Below are 21,887 nucleotides of genomic sequence, written 5' to 3'. Positions count from 1 at the left end.
CTTAGACTAGAATGTCTGAGTTTCACTATGATCATCATTACTTTCTAAATTAGCTTGAGAATTGCCTATTTTGAACCTAATTAATTTTTTCCTTTCAGTATTTATGTATTATCTCCAAAATAGAATTCTGTTATTTTAATCTTATTAAAAACCCTTTTTTCCTTTTTTGTGATTGAGTAGTTAGTAGTAATAAGCAATATATGTCACTAGACATGGTCAGAAATGACTATTCACAATGGTGCTTTCTCTCAAAAGCGGAAAAAGTAAAACAAGCTATTCACTATGTCAGTGTTCTTTGAACCTTGCAAAATTTTTTCTTAGAGGTTAGATGGGCTAAGAAAGTAGAAATTTGCCAAATTTTGATTTTGTTACTAAATAGCCCCTGAAATGATAATAAACAATATTTAAAAAAGGGGAGATAGTTTATTGTAGTTGCTAGTATTAAAATTTGATTGCGTGTTTGATCAAATTCAGACTGCAGAAGTTGGTAAAAATCTTTAGTTTCTTCATCTTTGGCCTTAGTGGTTGGTGCACAAATTTGAATAATACTCGTATTAACTGGTCTTCCTTGTAGGTGTATGGATATTATCCTATCATTGACAGCGTTGTACTTCAGGATAGATCTTGAAATGTTCTCTTTGATGATGAACGCGACACCATTCCTCTTCAATTTGTCATTTCTGGCATAATAGATCATGTGATTGTCTGATTCAGAATGGCCAGTACTAGTCCATTTCAGCTCACTAATGCCTAGGATATCCATCTTTATGTGTACCATTTCATTTTTGACAACTTCCAATTTTCCTAGATTCATACTTCATACATTCCACATTCCAATTATTAATGGATGTTTGCACTGTTTTCTCTCACTTTGAGTGGTGCCACATCAGCAAATGTAGGTCCCAAAAGCTTGACTCCATCCAGTCTTTAAGGCCAACTCTACTTTGAGGAGGCAGCTCTTCCCTAGTCGTATTCTGAGTACCTTCAAACCTGAGGGACTCATCTTCTGGCATTCTATCAGGCAGTGTTCTGCTGCTATGCATAAAGTTTTCACTGGCTAATGTTTTCAGAAGTAGACTGCCAGGTCCTTCTTCCTAGTCCGTCTTAGTCTGGAAGCTGCGCTGAAACCCATCCACCAAGGGTGACCCTGCTGGTATTTGAAATACCAGTGGCAAAGCTTCCAGTATCACAGCAACACACAAGACACTACAGTATGACAAACTGACAGACCAGTGGTGGACACATTGATAATTACTGGTGATTGGAATGCAAAAGTTGGAAACAAAGAAGGATTGGTAGTTGGAAAATATGGCCTTGGTGATGGAAATGATGCCGGAGATCACATAATAGAATTTTGCAAGACAAACGACTTCTTCATTGCAAGTACCTTTTTTCAACAACATAAACAGCGACTCTTTTATACACATGGGCCTCATCATATGGAATACACAGGAATCAAATCGACTGAATCTGTGGAAAGAGATGATGGAAAAGCTCAATATCATCAGTCAGAACAAGGCCAGGGGCCGGCTGAAAGAGACCATCAATTGCTCATATGCAAGTTGAAGTTGAAAATTAGAACAAGTCCGTGAGACCCAAAATATGACCTTGAGTGTATCCCACCTGAATTTCGAGTCCATCTGAAGAATAAATTTGACGCATCAAACACTAATGACCGAAGACCAGACAGGTTTGTAGAATGACATCATCCCTGAAGAAAGTGAAAGGTCATTAAAAAGACAGGAAAGAAAGAAAAGATCAAAATGGATGTCAGAAGAGACTCTGAATGTTGCTCTTGAACGAGTAGCTAAAGCAAGTGGAAGAAATGGTGATGTAAAAGAGCTGAACAGAAGATTTCAAAGGGTGGCTCTAGAAGACAAAGTAAAATATTATAATGAAATGTGCAGTGCTGGAGGTGCTCGCTCTTCTATGCCAAGAATTTCGGAAGACAGCTATCTGGCCAGCTGCCTGGAAGAGATCTGTATTTGTACCCATTCCAATATCAATATCACACACAAGAAAAATTGACTTTGCAAAGGCATTTGACTGTGTGGATCATAGTAATTGTGTATAACATTGCGAAGAATGGGAGTTCCAGAACACTTAATTGCGTTCATGAGGAACCTGTACATAAACCAAGAGGCAGTAATTTGAACAGAACAAGGGAATACTACGTGGCTTAAAGTCAAGAAAAGTGTGTGTCAGTGTTGTATCCTTTCACCATACTTATGCAGTCTGTATGCTGAGCAAATAGTCTGAGAAGCTGGGCTGTACGAAGAAGAACGTGGCATCAGGATTGGAGGAAGACTCATTAACGAACTGCGATATGCAAATGACACAACCTTGCTTGCTGAAAGTGAAGAGGACTTGAAGCACTTAACAGCTGAAGATCAAAGAACACAGTCTTCACTATGGATTGCACCTCAACATAAAACAAATATCCTCCCAACTGAACCAGTAAGCAACATCATGATAAACAGAGAAAAGATTGAAGTTGTCAAAGATTTCATTTTCCTTGGATCCACAATCAACGCCCATGGAAACAGCAGTTAGAAAATCAAATGATGCATTGCATTGGGCAAATCTGCCACAAAAGACTTCTTTAAAGTGTTAAAAAGTGAAGACGTCACTTTAAGGATTAAGGTGGTGCCTGACCCAAGCCATGGTGTTTTCAATCACCTCATGTGCATGTGAAAGCCGGACAGTCACTAAGGAGGACCAAAGAATCGATGACTTTGAATAATGGTGTTGGCAAAGAATATTGAATATACCATGGACTGCCAGAAGAATGAACAAATCTGTCTTGGAATAAATACAGAGTTCTCCTTGGAAGTGAGGATGGTGAGACTTAAGTCTCACGTCCTTTGGACATGTTATCAGGAGGGACCAGTCCCTGGAGAAGGAGATTATGCTTGGTAAAGTAGAGGGTCAGCAGAAAACGAGGAAGATCCTCAATGACATGGATTGACACAGTGGCTGTTAACAGTGGGCTCACGCATAACAATGGTTGTGAGGATAGTGTAGGACCGGGCAGTGTGATTGACACTGGCTGCAACAGTGGACTCAAGCATAACCATGATTATGAGGATAATGCAGGACCAAGCAGTGTATATAGGTAGAGTATATAGAGTTGCTATGAGCTGGAACTGACTTGATGGCACCTAACAACAGTATTAAAATTTAGGTTCGAGGTGGCACATGTGGTTAATCGCTTGGCTGCTTATTGAAAAGTTAGATTCAAGTCCACGAATTATTCAGTGACATTGATTACATTTTTTTACAATGTGTCAACGTTCTTATTAATCCCACTCTGGTTGTCCCATGAGCTCCGGTTTTTTTTTTTTTCTTCTGAATTTTGTTTGTTGTTGAGACTACTCAGCAAAACATACATCATTTCAGCAGTTACTACATGTATAATTTAGTAACAGTGATTATATTCTTTGAGCTGTGCAACTGTTCTCAGTTGTTCCTTTTCTGAGTTGTTCCTCCTCCATTAACATAAACTTACTGCCAGCTAATGTTCCTATCTAATTTTTCAAGATGCTGTTTTCAATTTGATCCACATAGATAGTTCTTAAAAGAGCATAATGCTCAAGGCAGATCTTTTTTACTAGTTAAGCTAAATGATTGTTTGGTTTTAAGATGACTTCAGGGGTATTTTTTGTTTAAGGTTTAAAGATTATCCCAGGGCAATAGTTTCAGGGGCTCATATGCCCTGCATGGCTCCAGAAAGTCTGGATTCCATGAGAATTTGAAATTCTGTTCTGCATTTCCCCCTTTTTGATCAGGATTATTTTATGGAATATTTGATCAAAATGTTCAGTAATGGTAGGCAGGCACCATCCAGTTCTTCTGGTCTTATGGCAAAGGAGGCAGCTGTTTCATGGAGGCAGTTAGCCACACATTCCATATCCTCCTATTCCTGACTCTCCTTCTTCCTCTGTTGCTCCAGATGGATAGAGACCAATTGTTGTGTCTTGGATGGCTGCTTGCAAGGTTTTAAGACCCCAGGCACTACACAGCGAACTAGAAGTAGAACAGAAGCACTACGCATGTTATTAGGCCAATTAACTGGGATTTCCCATGAAACCCCATGATCCTAAACCTCCAAACCAAAGAACCAAATCCCACGAGGTATTTGGTTATACATAAGCAGCCTAGCAGCTGCTGTTTTTGTTGTTGTTGTCATAAGTATATCTATCACAGAATTTTTGCCAGTTCAACTTTTTATAGGTATACAGTTTATTGACAGCAATTCCAATAATCAGCTGTGCAACCCTACCCTTAATCAGTTCGATTTTTACCATTGCTGTTAACCCATCTTTCCCCCCTCCCTCCTGCCCCTGGTAGCCACTAATAAACTTTGTCCTCTGTGCATTTGCCTTTTCTTGTCTTTTTGTGTAAGTGAGGCCATACAGTATTTGTCCTTTTGTGATCGGCTTATTTCACTCATCATAATGTCTTCAAGCTCCATGCATACTGTAGCATGCATCAAGACTTCATTTCTCCTGCTTACTGAATAGTATTCCATCGTATGTATGTACCACATTTTGTTTATTCATTCTTGTGGTGGTGGGCATTTAGGTTGTTTGTACCTTTCGGCCATTGTGAATAGTGCTGCAGTGAACACTGGTGTATAAGTCTCTTTCTGAGCCTCTGCTTTCAAGCCTTCTGGGTATATACCTAGGAGTGGAATTGCTGGGTCATATGGTAGTTCTGTTTTTAGTTTTTTGAGGAGCTACCACATTGTTTTCCACAGTGGCTGTACCATTTTGCATTCCCACCAGCTGTGGATAAGGGTTCCAATTTCCCCACATCCTCACCAACATTTGTTATTTTCTGTTTGTTTATTTTTTATTTTAACCATCCTAGTGGGAGTGAAATGGCATCTCATGGTGGCTTTGATTTGCATCTTTCTGATGGGTATTGACGTTGTGTATCTTTTCGTGCTTTTGGTGGCCATTTAATTGTCCTCTTTGATGAGATGTCTATTCAAGTTCTTTGCCCATTTTATGATTGAGTTAATTGTCTTTTTGTTAATTAGTTGTTGAAGTTTTACATATATTTTGGCTATTAGATTCTTATTGGATATATGTTTTCTAAAGATATTCTCCTAGTTGGTAGCTTGTCTTTTCACTTTTTTGGTGAAGTCTTTTGATAAACAAAAGTTTTTAATTTTTTATGAGGTCTCATTTATTTTATCTTTTGCTGTTTATGCGTTTGTTATTATATTAGGTAATCCATTGTTGAAAGCTAGGCCTGACAGCATTGCCCCTGCCTGTTCTTTTAAGAGTTTTATGGTTTTACTTTGCTCATTTAGGTTCTTAATCCATTTTTCATTTGTTTTTGTGTCTAGTGTGAGGCATGGATCCTGTTTCATTTTCTGCTTGTGGAAATTCAATTTTCCTAGCACCATTTATTAAAGGGACTTTTCTTTCCCCCTAGAATGGACTTGGCACCCTTTTCAAAAATCAGTCAACTGTGTATGTGTGGGTTAATTTCTGAACTCTCAGTTCTTTTCCACTGGTCTGTGTGTCTATTGTGATACCAGTGCCAGGCTGTTCTGATTATACTGTAGCTCTGTAAAAAACTAAACCTGTTGCCATTGAGTTGATTCTGACTCAATGGAATATAGGACAGAGTAGAACTGCCCCTTAGGGTTTCCAAGGAGTGGCTGGTGGATTTGAACCGTGGACATTTTTGGTTAGCAGCCAAAGTATATTTTTTAAAATCAGGAGGTGTGAGTCCGTCTACTTTGTTCTTTTCTTTCAACATTGTGTTAGCTATGCGATTTTTCGGGGCCCCTTGCCATTCCATATAAAGTTGAGGATTGGTTTTTCTATTTCTGCAAAGAAGGCTGTTGGAATTTTGATTCAGGTTGCATTGAATCTGTAGATCACTTTGGGTAGTATTAACATCTTAACAATGTTAAGTCTTCCAGTCCATGAACATGGGAGATTTTTCCATTTATTTAAGTCTTCTTTAATCTCTTACAGCAGTGTGTTATAGTTTTCATTGTATAAGTCCTTCATGTCCCTGGTTAGATTTATTCCTAGGTATTTTATTTTCTTAGATGCCATTTAAATAAAAATAAATAAATAAAACATTTATTTATTTATTTATTTTCTTAGATGCTATTTTTTAATGGGATTGTTTCCCTAATTTCCTTTTCAGGCATCTCATTACTGGTGTATAGAAACTCAACTGATTTTTGTTTGTTTACCTTGTACCTGGAAACTTTGCTAAATTCCTCTGTTAGCTCTAGAAGTTTTCTTGTGGACTGTTTGGGATTTTCTATATATATATGAGATCATGTCATCTGTGAACAGAGATAATTTTACATCTTTTCCAATCTGGATACCATTCATTCATTCATTCATTTATCTATCTGTTTATTTATTACTTTATTACTCTTGCTAGGACTTCTACTACAATATAGAATGGAAATGGTAAGAGCAGTCACCCTCGTCTTACTCCCAATTTCAAGGGAAAAGCTCCCAGTCTTTCTTCATTAAGTATAATGTTGGCTTTTGGCTTTTCGTATATGTCCTGAATCATATTGAGGAATTTCCCCTCTAGTCCAGTCTTCTTTAGAGTTTTCATCAAGAAAGGGTGTTGGATTTTATCAGATGCTTTTTCTGCATCCATAGAGATGATCATGTGTTTCTTTTCCTTTGTTCTGTTGATGTGGTGTATTACATTGATTGATTTTCTAATGTTGAACCACCCATGCATTCCTAGAATAAATCCCACTTGCTCATGGTGTATGACTCTTTTAATATACTGTTGGATTCTGTTTGCTAGTAGTCTGTTGAAGATATTTGCATCTATATTCATAAGAGATACTGACCTTTAGTTTTCTTTTCTTGTGGTGTCTTTGTCTGGTTTGTGTATCAGATTCCAGCCTTCTTAATGTCCTACCTTTTCCTCCTCAGATCCTTTCCTACTTTTCACATCTCTTTTTTTCCATGGGGAAACCTTGATGGCGTAGTGGTTAAGAGCTGCAGCCACCAGCCAAGAAGTCAGCAGTTCAAACCCAGTAGGCGCTCCTTGGAAACTGCATGGGGCAGTTCTCTGTCCTGTAGGGTCGCTATGAGTCGGAATCAGCTCGACAGCAATGGGTTTGGTTTTCTTGGTTTTGGTTTTCCGTTGGAAGTGTGATGAAAATCCTATGGATCTTTCATGAGAATAGTCTGAGATGTAAATACCTATGTAGCATCTGACAGATCTTGGTATTTTGAGAATTACCTGATACTGAAGAATTAATTGTAGTAGAATTTCTGAGATTAGGTTGGGAATGGAATTCCTTGTAATTAACGTCCTTTGTAATTGCATCACATTACTGGAAGGAAGCTACCTTGTTACCACCACCAGCTTTTTATGGAGCTCTGCTGTATTTGTGGTTCTCATGTTTCTTTGGCTACTTACATAGACATGGAAGTTTGTAACACTTTTAGTCATCATCCAGCTATCTTCCTTGGAAGGAGAGGTAGATTTATTAGCAAGTATGCAAATTGCTCTATCTACAACATTTAGAGTTTTATGACTTTGACTTTTAATTAATCTGCCCCATGACCATCCTTAAAGTGATCAACTGCTAACCAAAGGGTTGGCAGTTCAAAACTACCAGTGGCTCTATGGGAGAAGGATGTGGCAGTCTGCTTCCACAGAGATTTACAGCCTCGGAAACCCTGTGGGGTCGCTGTGAGTCGGAATCGACTCGACGGCAGTGGGCTCTCAGTGGGTTTATGGCCATCCTCACACAGTTATTCACAGAAGAATGTGTGCGCTGTATAATCCACGAAGCATTGCTGTCTTCACCAATGTGTTTTTAAAAGTCATCTGAGAAATGATTCTATGCAGTTTCACTTTGGCATTTAACCGTGCTACCGATAAGTATGGTGCCCAGGTGGTGCAGTGGTTAAGAGTTCAGCTGCCAAACAAGTAAGTATAAAGGAGCCCTGGTGGCTCAGTGGTTAAAGTAATTGGTTGCTAACCAAAATGTCAGCAGTTTGAACCCACCAGCCACTTCTCAGGAGAAAGGATGTGGCAGTCAGCTTCTGTAAATATTATAACCTTGGAAATCCTACAGGGCAGTTCTACTCTGTCCTATAGGGTCACTATGAGTCAAAATCTACTCGATGGCAATGAGTTTGGGTCCCTCTCTTTGGATAATCTTTTTTTTTTTTTTTTTTAACCTGTGATAATCACTGTTTAGGAAAAACTTTTGTTTCTTCAAGCATTTTTGTTTTTAACTTAGAAAATTTTTAAAGAAAGACAGCCTTTTCTATACAATATGAATTTTGGCCATACCGTTTCTTCCCTGTCCCAGCACAGGCTATATGTTGAATTAGACTTGAATTTTATAATATGCTAAAGACAGTGAGTAAAAGATTCGTGGAGCTTTATTAAAAAATAGCATATTTAAATTTAAAATACCTGTGAACATAAAAATTCAGATTTATGCTTTACACTTTTTGGGTGAAATGTATTTGTATCCTATGTTGGATTTAGAAAGGTAATTTGTAAAAAATATATATATGCAAGAAGACCATTATGAATGTTTTTTTGACTGATATTAATTTACATGAGGATATTTAAGTGTTTTTTGTTTTTTTTTTCACCTGATTGAATTTTGTTTTAGATGCCATTCTAAATATGGTGAATATTGCCGCTAATATTCTGGGAGCAAAAACTGAAGATCTGACAGAAGGTACCAAATCATTTTATGAGTCTTATAAAGAGTTGATACTCCAGAGGTCTTTTTAGTGGAAAAAATCAATCAATAAGCCAATCATTTGATTCTTCTATTATTCATTGTTTATTTGAATTTCATAAGTTCTTTTTTTTATAAAAAGGATCTTGTTTATATGCAACTCATAAATTCGTTTGTTGACTCTTTCCTGCTGTAGAAGAAAATTATTTTCCTCCTTATCTCTTCACTGAGGTTTTGATGCCCTAATGGTACTTCAGTATATTTTACTTCACTACCAAGAAAAAAGTCTTGCCTTTTTTTGTTATTAAAAATACTTAATTAGTTCAAACTTAAAATGAGCCATATATTTCCTCTCATTCTCTTTAATAAGTCTTTCAGGTACACAAAATTCATAGTCATTGGACTTAGTGTAATTATGTGAGAAGCTAGAAAGAGTATGCAGTCCTTGTAAATTTATAGACTTTTTCTAAACGTTCTTAATTTAGTTTTTTTAAAAGTCTGCACTAGCTACACTATTTGACTTTTCCCCTTCTCCCCTGAGAAAGTAATTTGTTAGAGAGAAATATTTTCATGGTACTGCTTTATAAAATTGAACTCAACGTGGGTGTCTTTCTTAAAATAGGAAATAAAAGTATATCTGAGAATGCCACTGTCACAGCTGCACCTAAAATGCCTGAATCAGCTCCTGGTTCAACTCCTGTTCCATCACCTGAGTAAGTTATATTGCGATGTTAAATACAGTGATATTAAAATGGAGATCTAAATATGCTGGTGCAGAAAAAGGTCCTTGCGATTGCTGGTGAAATGATTCTCTCTAGAAAGCTCTGACTCATAAGGCAGGCATTCTGTCATTCAATATGAGGCAACTTCTAACACCTGTGAGTTGCTTTTCTTCCCATAAGTATATGTGGATGCTGGGAACACACATTCTGTTTACTGCCTAAGGCAAAAGTAAGATTACCCCCACTTTATTCCAGATCAGACCTTTGTTGTTATGATATTGTGTATGACTTGAATTATTCGCCACGTGGAGCCTTTTCCTCATCACATGTAATTGACCTGACTCTGCAGACATAGGGTTAAGGATACATTTTAAACGCCTGTTGTTATTAGGTTCAAGCTTAAAAGCATTTATTAACTACCAGTGGTGTGACTAGATAGCTGTCAGGGGTTCCCGAAACAGCTAGAGCAGTGGTTCTTAAATTACATGTTTGTCATACAGCAAACTCTTAGGGTGTTCCATTTTTCAAACTGAGTTATGTAGATCTTTCCCCAGTTTGCAGTGGGGCACTTTGGGGTAGTGGCATGTGTAGGAAGGTAACATAAAATATTCTCATTTTTTTGGGCTCAAGATTACCTTTTTTGGGGTACCTGCTACTTGTTATCTATAATAGATAAGCAGGTAATGATTTGGGTAATTGGGCATAGTTGTTATAGATTTAATTTATTTATATTTCATTAGATGTACCCCGTAAAACTTTGAAAACCCTTTCATTCAGAAGAACTCTGCTTAAGAGAATCACATATTTGAACCTGAGATGGTTCAAGGTAGTATGTGATGAGCTCTGCAGTGGGTATTCTTTGAACTGTACTTCCTAAGTACCATATGAATTAAAAAATGAGATTTTTGTGCTTTAAAGGTTATGGTGACAAATGAGTATTCTTCTGTGTTAATCCTGAAAGTGACTGAAGGTATTTTATTGGGTGATTCAAGAAAAAATACAGCACTATGTGTTACTGATTCCTAGAAGGACCTAAGAAATCTTTCGGAGATGGAGACATTTTTAGTGTTTCTAATTACATGGAACTGGGGTTGCTATTTCCAGCTCTGCAGCTAGCTTCTTTAGTTAACACATGATGTTTCTAAGTTTTCAAACTGAATGAAACTAATTACATTTTATACACAGACACACAAATATTTGTTGAAAAATATGATCACAGCGTGCTAGGTAGCAGTTTTTACTTTTCTATACTAGAGTTTAGCTTTTAATATTTTTCCATATTTACTTTTTAACTTAATGTTTCTTTATGTTTCTGTTTGTCTTAAATTCTTTTTAGTGATCGTATAATAATCATTTGAAGAAAATAGAAATGAAGCAATCTATAATAGGGTGTCAAGTTAAAGTTATTATGGAATGCTAGCTTATTTTTCTTTTCCTAGGTTTGAGAGTTTTTTGTTTGTTTGTTTTGTTTTTCAAGTATTGCTCTGATCAGATGTATATATGTGGTACCTAACTCATTTATGACCAGATTGATTTAGTTTTCCCCCCTCCCCTTCTTCAGACATTGCTCCTTTTTACTGTCATAATTTATTTCGTAGATAATAAGAGAAATGCCTCCTTAATATATAAGAAACGATAAGGCTGTATACACACACACACATTCCTTCTAATGATACTTTAGCTTTGTCCGTTTATTATTTCACTGTCAACAAAATAACAGCCAGTGTTTAGATATTGTCTGTTTCTTACCTTCTTCAATCATTGTTATTGTGATATTAATCTTTGTTTGAAGGTGTTTCCTGGCATCCTTAGTAATTTTTCAGAGTGGGAATATGTGTATACGAAGCTTTTTTTTTTTTTTTTTGGTATTCAAATTACACCTTTGTGCTATAAGGCTGCACCTGGAAATGATCATCATTTTGTCAGGGACCACAGGCATTACCATTTACTATACTGTCCTGCAAACTACACCCCCACTCCAGAGCTCAAAGATGGGATTGAATTAGTGACACTATTAATTTATTATAAGTCAGGATTCTACTTAAAGTGGTTAAATATTTGTGTTTAGAAAATTAGCCTAGAAGATATTAAGATTGTTGTGGTGAAGGGGATACACTTCCTCTCCCTACACAAATAATCTTGTGTGCTGTGCGCATGTGTGTGTTTGATGTTGTGTTGGAGTTTCCTCTCCCTACACATATAATCTTTGTGCTGTGCGCATGTGTGTTTGACGTTGTATTGGAGTCCTGAAATTATCCACAGGAAAATGATCTTCTGGAAATCTAGCTGCCTTTGAATTGTATGGTCCGACCGCAAGTGCACTCATAAGTGTTTAGAACCTTGGGTTCTCGTTCTAGCTCTGAGGCTTGAAAGCCTTGGGCAACTCAGTTTCTGACGTATAGGGGTGGAGAGGCTTGTAAAGATTTGGTGGATATTTATGAGGGGAAAGGCATAATACACATTCAGTGAATGGCAGTATTACCATACAAACAGTTCTTGAACAGATTAAAGAAAAGCAGATCTGATATGGTAAATATGGTGGTTTGAAGCAGATGGTTGGTCAGTTGATAAATGGCCTTTCTGTTACCATTTTTGAGCATTATTTGTATTTATAATGAAAGTATATTGAAGGGGAAAAATTCATTCAAAAACGATTTGAGTTTCTTCTGTACTTCCAGCCCTCCTTTTGTCTTATGTATGACATATGTTTTCCTTAAGTATAATTTTAACGTTAGATTTCTAATTAACGTGATTTATAACTATGATATATATTTCTAGGTTTGTAACCACTGGAGTACATATACATGAAATAGAGCCATCAACGCCAGATACACCAAAGGAGAGTCCCATTGTACAACTAGTTCAAGAGGAAGAAGAGGAGGCAAGTCCATCTACAGTGACCCTTCTGGGCACTGGTGAACAGGAAGATGAATCATCACCTTGGTTTGAGTCAGAGACACAAATATTTTGCAGTGAACTGACCACAATTTGTTGTATTTCTAGTTTTTCAGAATACATATATAAATGGTGTTCAGCTAGAGTGGCGCTTTATCGACAACGCAGCGGAAGCGCTGTGAGAAAAGGAAAAGATTATATTCTGTCACCTCAGCCACCGTCACTACTTCCCACAGCATCAGTGGAACCTCCGAGTGGAGAATTGGACAGTAAGAGTGTGGAAAGGGAAGCTGAAACTGTTATTCTAGATGACTTAAGTAGTATGCAACAAAGTGATTTGGTTAATCACACTGTCGATGCAATTGAACTTGAACCAAGCTATCCTCAAACCCTTTCTCAGTCTCTTCTATTGGATATTACTCCAGAAATCAATACATTATCTAAAATAGAAGTAACTGAGTCTGTTAAACATGAAACAGGACATACACCATCACAAATAATTCCCCAAGAGAGTTCTGTTGAGATTGCTAATAAAACAGAAAAGAAACCTGAGAGTTCTAGTTCTATAGAGAAGCCACCTGTCATCTATGAAACAAGTAAATTAAGTGAAGTAACAGATAATATTGTAAAAGAAGATACAAACTCCATGCAAATCATCACGAAGCTATCTGAAACAATAGTGCCACCTATAAACACAGCCACTGTGCCGGGCAGTGAAGATGGGGAAGCCAAAATGACCATAGCAGACGCACCAAAGCAAATACTGACTCCTGTTGTGGATTCTTCTTCATTACCTGAAGTGAAAGAGGAAGAGCAGTCTCCAGAAGATGCCCTTTTGGCTATTCCTGGTTCGAGTGGGTTACAGAGGACAGCTACAGATTTTTATGCTGAATTACAAAATTCTACAGATCTAGGATATACTAATGGAAACCTTGTACATGGGTCAAACCAAAAGGAGTCAGTATTTATGAGACTTAATAATCGGATTAAAGCCTTGGAAGTTAACATGTCTCTCAGTGGTCGCTATCTGGAGGAGCTTAGCCAAAGGTAGGCTTTATTATCAATTAGCACAATGCACACTTTGCCTGGTGAGTTAAGTATGATCCATGACTATGGGCCGAGAGGATTTAATTATCTCATAATAATGGCAAGCACAACTTTAGCTGGAGAGAGGAAGAAATTTACTTGGATCAATGACTTAAAGAATTGATTTTCTTTTTTTTTTTTTTAAGTTTTGAAGTAGAGCCTCCTCAGCTGACTCAACGCTATTGTTATTAGGCCAATAACAAGTTCGAATGACCTATCCTCGCTTTCTCTTTTCTTCTGTTGCTTAACTTTACCCACTTTTACAATTTAATTTTCAGAGGCCTCATGAGAAAAATTACAGTATCTAGACCTTACAGCTCTTAGTAAAACTTGACCAGATTTCATTTAGGAGTTTGGACAAGTGAAGACTAGATTGGACTGACCTGGATGATTAGGCAACATTTGTACTCAAACAAGTCCTATAACCCCAGTTCTAGTTGTGATAATTTGTGCTTCTGTGCTCATAAGTCAGGGGCAGGGCTAGTGTGTTAAGACTCCAGGCACAGCTCTCTATTTTTAAACCTGGTTATTCTTTGTTATCACTGAGGTATTCAGTGTCCTTAGAGCTTTTCCATCAACGGTTGGCAACCGCCTAGGCGTTAAGTGGAGCCCTGGTGGCACAGTGCTTAAGAGCTCAGCTGCTAACCCAAAGGTCAGCAGTGTGGACCCACCAGCCACTCCTTGGAAAGCCTGTGGGGCAGCTCTGTTTTGTCCTACAGGGTCGCTGTGAGTCTGCGTAAACTGGGAACAGGAGGCATCAAGTGTGTAGAGTTCCTGAAACACAATGCCTTCTTCTACTTCTCCTAAATTGAAATGCTGTTAATGAGATGCCATTAGGGTAGTATTGATATCCTGAAGGCGGTTTCTTCCTGATTCATGCATACCATTTCTTGGGAAATTGTGTGTGTGTGCGCACATATGCACTTAGCTGCTTCATACCTGCCCTCGCCCCTTCCCCCTTCCTTCCAGCCCTAAGGGAATCCCAGAAAACACAGAATCCTGGAAAGCAGTAAGATGCATGGAATTGATGTTGAGGTAGGAAATAACCTTAAGGGACTTCTTTATTGTGCCTTTGCAAGTTTTCCTGCATCACACAGGCCTCAAAGAAAAGTGGATTTGTCTCATATATCACAATCAGGATGGTGTTTCCAGTACTAAATGAAATAATAAGAAACTAAAGCTAATTTAAATAAATTCTTGCTCCACAGGTACCGAAAACAAATGGAAGAAATGCAGAAAGCTTTCAATAAAACAATAGTAAAACTTCAGAATACTTCAAGAATAGCAGAGGAGCAGGTTGGTTATCTTCATGCCTTATTTTTTTAATATAAATTTCCATTGGATTTTGTAGGGCCTCGCTGATAAGAGAGGCAAATACTTTATTTTTGGTTAATTTTTTTCTTTGATAGCTAATGATTAAACCTGCTTTCTGATGTCGTGCTTGGAAAGTTGTCTAGCTGTTAGTTTCAGTGTCTCCTCTAGAGAAAATTTTCTTCAACATTGTTCATTCATTTTTCTATGGACATTTATTGTAAAGGGCATGTGCTAGGTGCTGGGGATACAGAATAGTAGAAATATGATTTTTACCCTCAAGGAAATTCATAACCTAGTAGAATAAAAGAGATGTATGTGAGCAGATAATTACAGCAACAACAAAACAATATGATACCTTTGTATAATACAGTAGAGATGCTGTGGGGGTTACATGGACAGGGATGGCTAATTCTGGCTTCTACTATAAAAGCTTTTTGTCCTGGAATATCCGCTGTGATCAGACTCCTGACATTTCTTTGTTCAGTACTCCATTTGTTTCAGAGAACCCTTTTTTTTTGTTTTGTTTTCTCTCTCTCTTTTTTAATTCCTAGGAGTTCTTGTGAGGTATAGGGACCCGATTTAATGTTTTCTTTAGGAGTAATCACTTGTCCCAGCACTGCTTATTTGCTAGTCCGTACTCACCTCCTCGTTTTGCACCGCCATCTCTCTGTCACATGTCGGAAACCCAGATAGATGTGAACAGGTGTACTTCCTGGTCTTTATTCTGTTCCTTTAGTCTTTTTGTCTGTCATTTTGCACATACCATGTTATTTTATCATTGCCTCATGTCTAGATAAGTTGGAGGGCAAGCCCCCTCCCCCATAACCATTGTTGTTCTTTAGAAGCCATTTGACTAGTTTTAATCTTTCGCTTTACTATATTAGTTTTAGAATGAGCTTGATTATTTCTGTATAAGTATTTGGGATTGTGATTGGAGTTGCAGCAATCAATTTTGGAAGAACTGATATCCTAAAGATGTTGATTCTTTATGTGTTTGAAAATGGTGTATCTCATCTAAGTCTTTAATATTTTCAGTAAAAAAATTCTTCAGAAATATTTTACATATCTTATTAGATGTATTGCTAGGTTTTTAATCTTATGCTATTTTAAATAGTGTTTTAAATTTTTCATATTTTTGGCGTGTGTGTAGAAATGCAGTTGATTTCTATGTGGTAAACTCTTAAGTTCTTTTGGGGTTTTCTGGGTATATAATCTTACTGACTGCAAATGAGGTCAATTTTGGTCATTGTGGATTGGAATTTTCTCAATTTTATTCCCTTTCCCCACTCCCCTCTTATCTCATTGGCTAGGGCTATACTGTGAGGAATAAGACTGGTGATAATTGCCATCTCTGTCTTGCTGATTTTAAGGGAATGGCTTCAGTATTGCACCTTGAAATGTGATGCTTGTTAATGAGTTTTTATAGTGTTAACAGGATAAAAAAAATTTATAGCTTTTCTAAAAGGTTATTTGGTGGTAGAGGATAGTGAGGTGGGGTGAGTGAGGAGGCTCAGGTTGTAGAGTTTAGTTGTATCTTACTTTCAGTTCACAGCACATCGCGATTGTTCCATACAAAGTTCCTCCCTAATTCCTTTCTTTCTGCCTTCACCTCTCCCTCCTTCTCATTCTGTCCACGCACCCCATTCCCATCCTCCCCTCCCTGATTTACAACCATTCCATTCTCCTTTGTATATATAATCTTTGTTCATAATATCATCTTACAAAACATTTGTTTTGTATACATATATTTTTTTCATAAAAATTTTTATTTTTTAATTTTATTGTGCTTTAGGTGAAAGTTTACAGCACAGATTAATTTCTCATTCAAAAATTTATACACAGATTGTTCTGTAACATTGGTTGCAATCCCCGCATTGTGTCAGCATTCTCGCCTTTACCACCCCGAGCTCCCCAGGTCCATTTGTCCAGTGTTCCTGTCCCTTCCTGCCTTCTTATCTTTGCTTTTGGGCAGATGTTGCCCATTCGGTCTCCTATACTTGATTGATCAAAGAAACATGTTCCTCATGTGTGTTATTGTTTGTTTTATAGGCCTGTCTAAACTTTGGCTGAAAGGTGGCCTCTAGGAGTGGCATCAATTAGCAGGGTGTCCAGGGGCTGTAGTCTCGGGGGCTCATCTAGTCTCTGTCAGACCAATAAGTCTGGTCTTTTTTTGTGAATTTGAATTTGCTGTACATTTTTCTCCTGCCCTGCCTGGGACTCTCTATTGTGATCCCTGTCAGAGCGGTCAGTGGTGGTAGCTTCTAGATTCATGCTGGTGGAGGCTGTGGTTCATGTGGTCCCTTAGTCCTTGGACTGATATTTTCCTTGGCCTTTGGTTTTTTTGTTCTCCTTTGCTCTGGATGGGATGATACCGATAGATATCTCTTGGGTGCCCACTCACAAGATTTTAAGTTACCAGACATTACTCACCAAAGTAGAATGTAGAACATTTTCTCTATGAACTTTTTTATGCCTGTTGATCTAGATAGATGTCCCCGGAGACAATGGTCCCCAGCTCTAAGCCCCAGTAACTCAGTCCTTCAACCTGTTTGGATGTGTGTGTCTAGGAAGCTTCTATGACTTAGTCTTGGTCGAATTGTGTGAACTTCCCCTGTATCGTGTGTTGTCTTTCCCCTCACCAAACTTACCACCTATCTAGTTAGTGCTATTTACTATCTAGTTAGTGCTCACTTCCCACTTCCCCCATAATCTTCTCCTTTGTAACCGTAAAAGATTTTTTTTTTCTGTATGTAAACCTTTTCTTTAGTTTTTGTGTTAGTGATCTCATACAATATTTGTCCTTTTGTAGTTGACTTATTTCACTCAGTGTAATGCCCTCCAGATCTCATCCATGTTGTGAGGTATTCAACAGATTCATCATTGTTCTTTGTAGTTGCGTAGTATTCCATCATATGTACCATGATTTGTTTATCCCTTCGTTTGTTGATGAGTACTTAGGTTATTTCCATGTTTTTGCTATTGTGAATAATGCTGCAGTGAACATGAGTGTGCATATGTCTATTTTTGTGACAACTTTTATTTCTCTGGATATGTTCCTAGGAGTGGGACTGCTGGATCTTAACGTATTTCTATTTCTAGCTTTTTAAGAAGGTGCCATATTGTTTTCCATAGTGTTTGTACCATATTATATTCCCACCAGCAGTCCATAAGAGTTCCAAGCTCCCCACAACCTCTCTAACATTTGTTATTTTCTGTTTTTTGGATTAGTGCCAGTAATGTTGGGGTGAGATGGTATCTCATTGTAGTTTTGATTTGTTTTTCTCTAGTGGCTAATGATCATGAGCATTACCTCATGTCTGTCAGCTGCCTGAATATCTTCCTTGGTGATGAAGTGTCTGCCTGTATCCTTCACCTTTTTTTTTTCTTTTTTTTGGTGGTGGGGGGGATTCTTTATCTTTTCGTTGTTGAGGTGTTGAAGTATTTTATAGATTTTAGACATTAGACCCATGTTGAATACGTGGTAGCTAAAATTTTTTTTCCCAGTCTGTAGGTTCTCTTTTTACTTTTTTGGTGAAGTCTTTTGATGAACATAAGTGTTTAATTTTTAGGAGCTCCCGGTTATCTAGTTTTTATTCTGATGTTTGTGCATTGTATTGTCTTTATGCTGTGTATTAGAACCCCTACCATTGTTCTTACTTTTTCTTCCATGATCTTTATCATTTTAGGATTTATATTTAGATCTTTGATCCATTTTGAGTTAGTTCTTGTATATGGTTTGAGATATGTGTTCTGTTTCATTTTTTAAGTTTTTTACAGTTTTGCCAGCACCATTTGTTTAAAAAACTCTTTTCCCCATTTAATGGACTTTGGCCCTTTGCCAAAGATCAGCTGACCATAGGTGGATGAATTTATGTCTTCGGTCTCAGTTCTGCTCCATTAATCTATGTGTCCGTCATTGTATCGGTGCCGTGCTGTTTTGACTACAATTTTTGTGTAGTGGATTCTGAGATCAGGTAGTGTAAGATGTCCTACTTTGTTCTTTATTTCAATAATGCTTTGCTTATCTGGGGCCTCTTTCCTTTCCGTATAAAGTTGGTGATTAGTTTTATATCTTGTTAAAGAATGCTATTGATATTTGGATTGAGATTACATTTGTAGATCACTTTAGGTAGAACTGACATTTTCACAACTTTAAGTTTCCCTATCCATGAGCATGGTGTGTTTTTCAATGTATGTAGGTCTCTTTTGGTTTACTACAGTATGTTTTGTGGTTTTCTTTGTATGGGTCTTTTATGTCCCTGGTTAGATTTATTGCTGCTTTTTAGGGGCTATTATAAATGGTATTGCTTTTCTGATTTCCTTTTCTAAGTTCTCTTTGTTGATACAGGAATCCAACTGATTTTTGTATGTCGATTATATGTCTTGCTACTTTGCTGAATCTTCGTATTAATTCCAGTAGTTTTCATGTAGAAGCTGTGAATGGGGATAGTTTTACTTCTTCCTTTCCAATTTGAATGCCCTTCATTTCTTTTTCTTGCCTTACTGCCCTTGCTAGGACTTCCAACACAATGTTAAATAGGAGTTGTGATAAAGGGCATCCTTGCCTTGTTCCCTTTCTCAGGAGAGATGCTTTCAGCCTCTCTCCAGTGAGAATGATGTTGGCTGTTGGTTTTATATAGATGCCCTTTAATTATGTTGAGACATTTCCCTTCTGTTCCTACTTTATTCAGAGTTTTTATCAGGAATGGGTGTTGGACATTATCAAATGCCTTTTCTGGGTCGTTTGAGATGATAATGTTTTGTTCTATTTATCTGATGGATTACATTGATTTTCTAATAATGTGGAACCATCCTTGCATAGCTGGTTTGAGTCCCACTTGGTTGTGGTATATTGTTATTATTTTTTAATATGATGCTGAATTCTGTTGGCTAGAATTTTTTTTTTTAATGTGCTTTAATTGAAAGTTTACAAACCAAGTCAGCCTCTCATACAAAAATTTATATGTACCTTGCTATACACTCCTAGTTGCTCTCCCTCTAATGAGACAGCACAATCCTTCCCTCCACTCTCCATTTTCATGTCCATTTGGCCAGCTTCTGACCCCCTGTGCCCTCTTATCTCCCCTCCAGACAGGAGGTGCCCACATAGTCCCATGTGTCTACTTGATCTAAGGTGCTCACTCATCACCAGTATCATTTTCTATTCCATATTCCAGTCCAATCCCTGTCTGAAGAGTTGGCTTTGGGAATGGTTCCTGTCTTAGGCTAACAGAAGGTCTGGGGACCATGACCTCTGGGGTCCTTCCAGGCTCAGTCAGACCAATAAGACTGGTCTTTTTACAAGAATTTGGGGGTCTGCATCCCACTGCTCTCCTCCTCCTTCAGGAGTTCCCTGTTGTGTTTCCTGTCAGGGCAGTCATCGGTTGTAGCCAGGCGTTTCCTGTCAGGGCAGTCATCGGTTGTAGCCAGGCACCATCTAGTTCCTCTGGTCTCAGGCTGATGTAGTCTCTGGTTTACATGGCCCTTTGTGTCTCTTGGGCTTATAGTTACCTTGTGTCTTTGGTGTTCTTCATTCTCCTTTGCTCTAGGTGGGTTGAGACCAATTGTTGCATCTTAGATGACCATTTGCTAGCGTTTAAGACCCCAGACACCACTCCCCCAAGTGGGTTGCAGAGTGTTTTCTTAATAGATTTTATTATGCCAATTGACTTGATGTCCCCTGTAACCACGGTCCCCAAACCCCCGCCTCTGGTACGCTGGCCCTCAAAGTGTTCAGTTATTGGCTAGAATTTTGTTGAGAATTTTTACATCTATATTCATGAGAGCTGTTCATCTATAATTTTCTATTTTTGTGGTGTCTCTGCCTGGCTTTGGTATCAGGGTTATGCTGGCTTCATAGAATGAATTTGGCAGTATCCTTCCCTTTCTGTGTTCTGAAATAGTTTGAGTAGTATTGGTGTGAGCTCTTCTCTCCAGTGAAGCTGTCCTGGCCAGGGCTGTTTTTGTTGGGGGTTTTTGTTAGCTCTTCAATCTCTTCTCTTGTTATGGGTCTATTCAGATTTTCTATCTCAGTTTGTATTAGTTTAGGTAGGTAGTGTGGTTCTAGAAATTTGTCCGTTTCCTCTAGGTTCTCAAATTTGTTGGGGTACAGTTTTTCATAGCTTTCTGTTATGATCCTTTTTATTTCAGTTGGGTCTGTGATAACGTTCCCCATCGAATTTCTTGCATGAATTATTTGCTTCTTCTTTGTTTCTTCTGTCGCTTTCACCAATGCTTTCTCGATTTTGTTGACCTTTTCAAAGAACCAACTTTTGGTCTTGTTGATTCTATTTTGGGGGGGTGGGTGGTATTCTGTATTTCATTTATTTCTTCTCCAGTCTGTAATTTCCTTTTTTGTGGGGGGGGGGGGCGGGGTGTCTGTGGGCTTCTTTTGGTGTTCTCTATTTGTTTGGTTGTAGGGCTAACATTTTGATTTTGGTCTGTTCTTTTTTGATGTGTGTCTTTATTGCTAGAAATTCACCTCTGAGCATTGCCTTTGCTGTGTCCCAAAGTTTTTGACATGATGTGTTTTCACTCTCATTTGATTCTAGGAATTTTTTTATTCCCTCTTTCATTTCTTCTATTACCCAGTTGTTTTTTTAGCAAGGTGGTATTCAATTGCCATGTATTTGATTTTTTTTTTCCTTATTCTTCCTGTTATTGATTTCTACTTTTATGGCATTGTCATCTGAGAGAATGCTTTATATTATTTCAATGTTTTGGATTTAATTGAGGATTGCTTTTTATCCTAAAATGTGGTCTATTCTGGAGAATGTTCCATGTGCATTGGAAAAGAATGTGTAGTTTTCTGATGTTGGGTGGATGTATACGTGTATTTAAATTTTTTTTTCTTTCTTTTTTATTGTGCTTTAAGTGAAAGTTTACAGCTCAAGTTAATTTCTTATACAAAAATTATATACTTACTGTTATGTGACACTAGTTGGAGTCCCTATAATGTGACATCACAGTCTTCCTTTCCATCCTGGGTTTCCTGTGTCCCTCCAACCTCCTCCTGTCCGTTCCTGCCTTCTCCTCTTGCCTCCAGACGGGAGCCACCCATTTCGTCTCGTGTATCTGCTTGAACTAAGAAGCACAACTCTTCACGAGTATTATTTTATGTTTTATAGTTCAGTCTAACCTTTGCCTAAAGAGTG

General features: G+C 37.8%; 1 protein-coding gene across 5 annotated transcripts in view; it reads left to right on the top strand.

Moving 5' to 3' along the window:
- The window catches only part of SUCO (SUN domain containing ossification factor), a 138,215-nt gene that overhangs the window by 81,626 nt on the left and 34,702 nt on the right, over positions 1–21,887 (top strand). For all 5 annotated transcript variants that reach the window (XM_010594944.3, XM_010594941.3, XM_010594942.3 and 2 more), the window contains 4 exons: positions 8,645–8,713; positions 9,339–9,429; positions 12,217–13,380; positions 14,628–14,715. In XM_010594944.3, the coding sequence (XP_010593246.1) occupies positions 8,645–8,713; positions 9,339–9,429; positions 12,217–13,380; positions 14,628–14,715 (1,412 nt within the window). The remainder of the gene's footprint in view (positions 1–8,644; positions 8,714–9,338; positions 9,430–12,216; positions 13,381–14,627; positions 14,716–21,887) is intronic.

Source organism: Loxodonta africana, chromosome 3 (assembly GCF_030014295.1).
Source record: "Loxodonta africana isolate mLoxAfr1 chromosome 3, mLoxAfr1.hap2, whole genome shotgun sequence".
Classification (NCBI taxonomy): Eukaryota; Metazoa; Chordata; class Mammalia; order Proboscidea; family Elephantidae; genus Loxodonta; species Loxodonta africana.
This window is presented reverse-complemented; position numbering and strand designations above follow the sequence as displayed.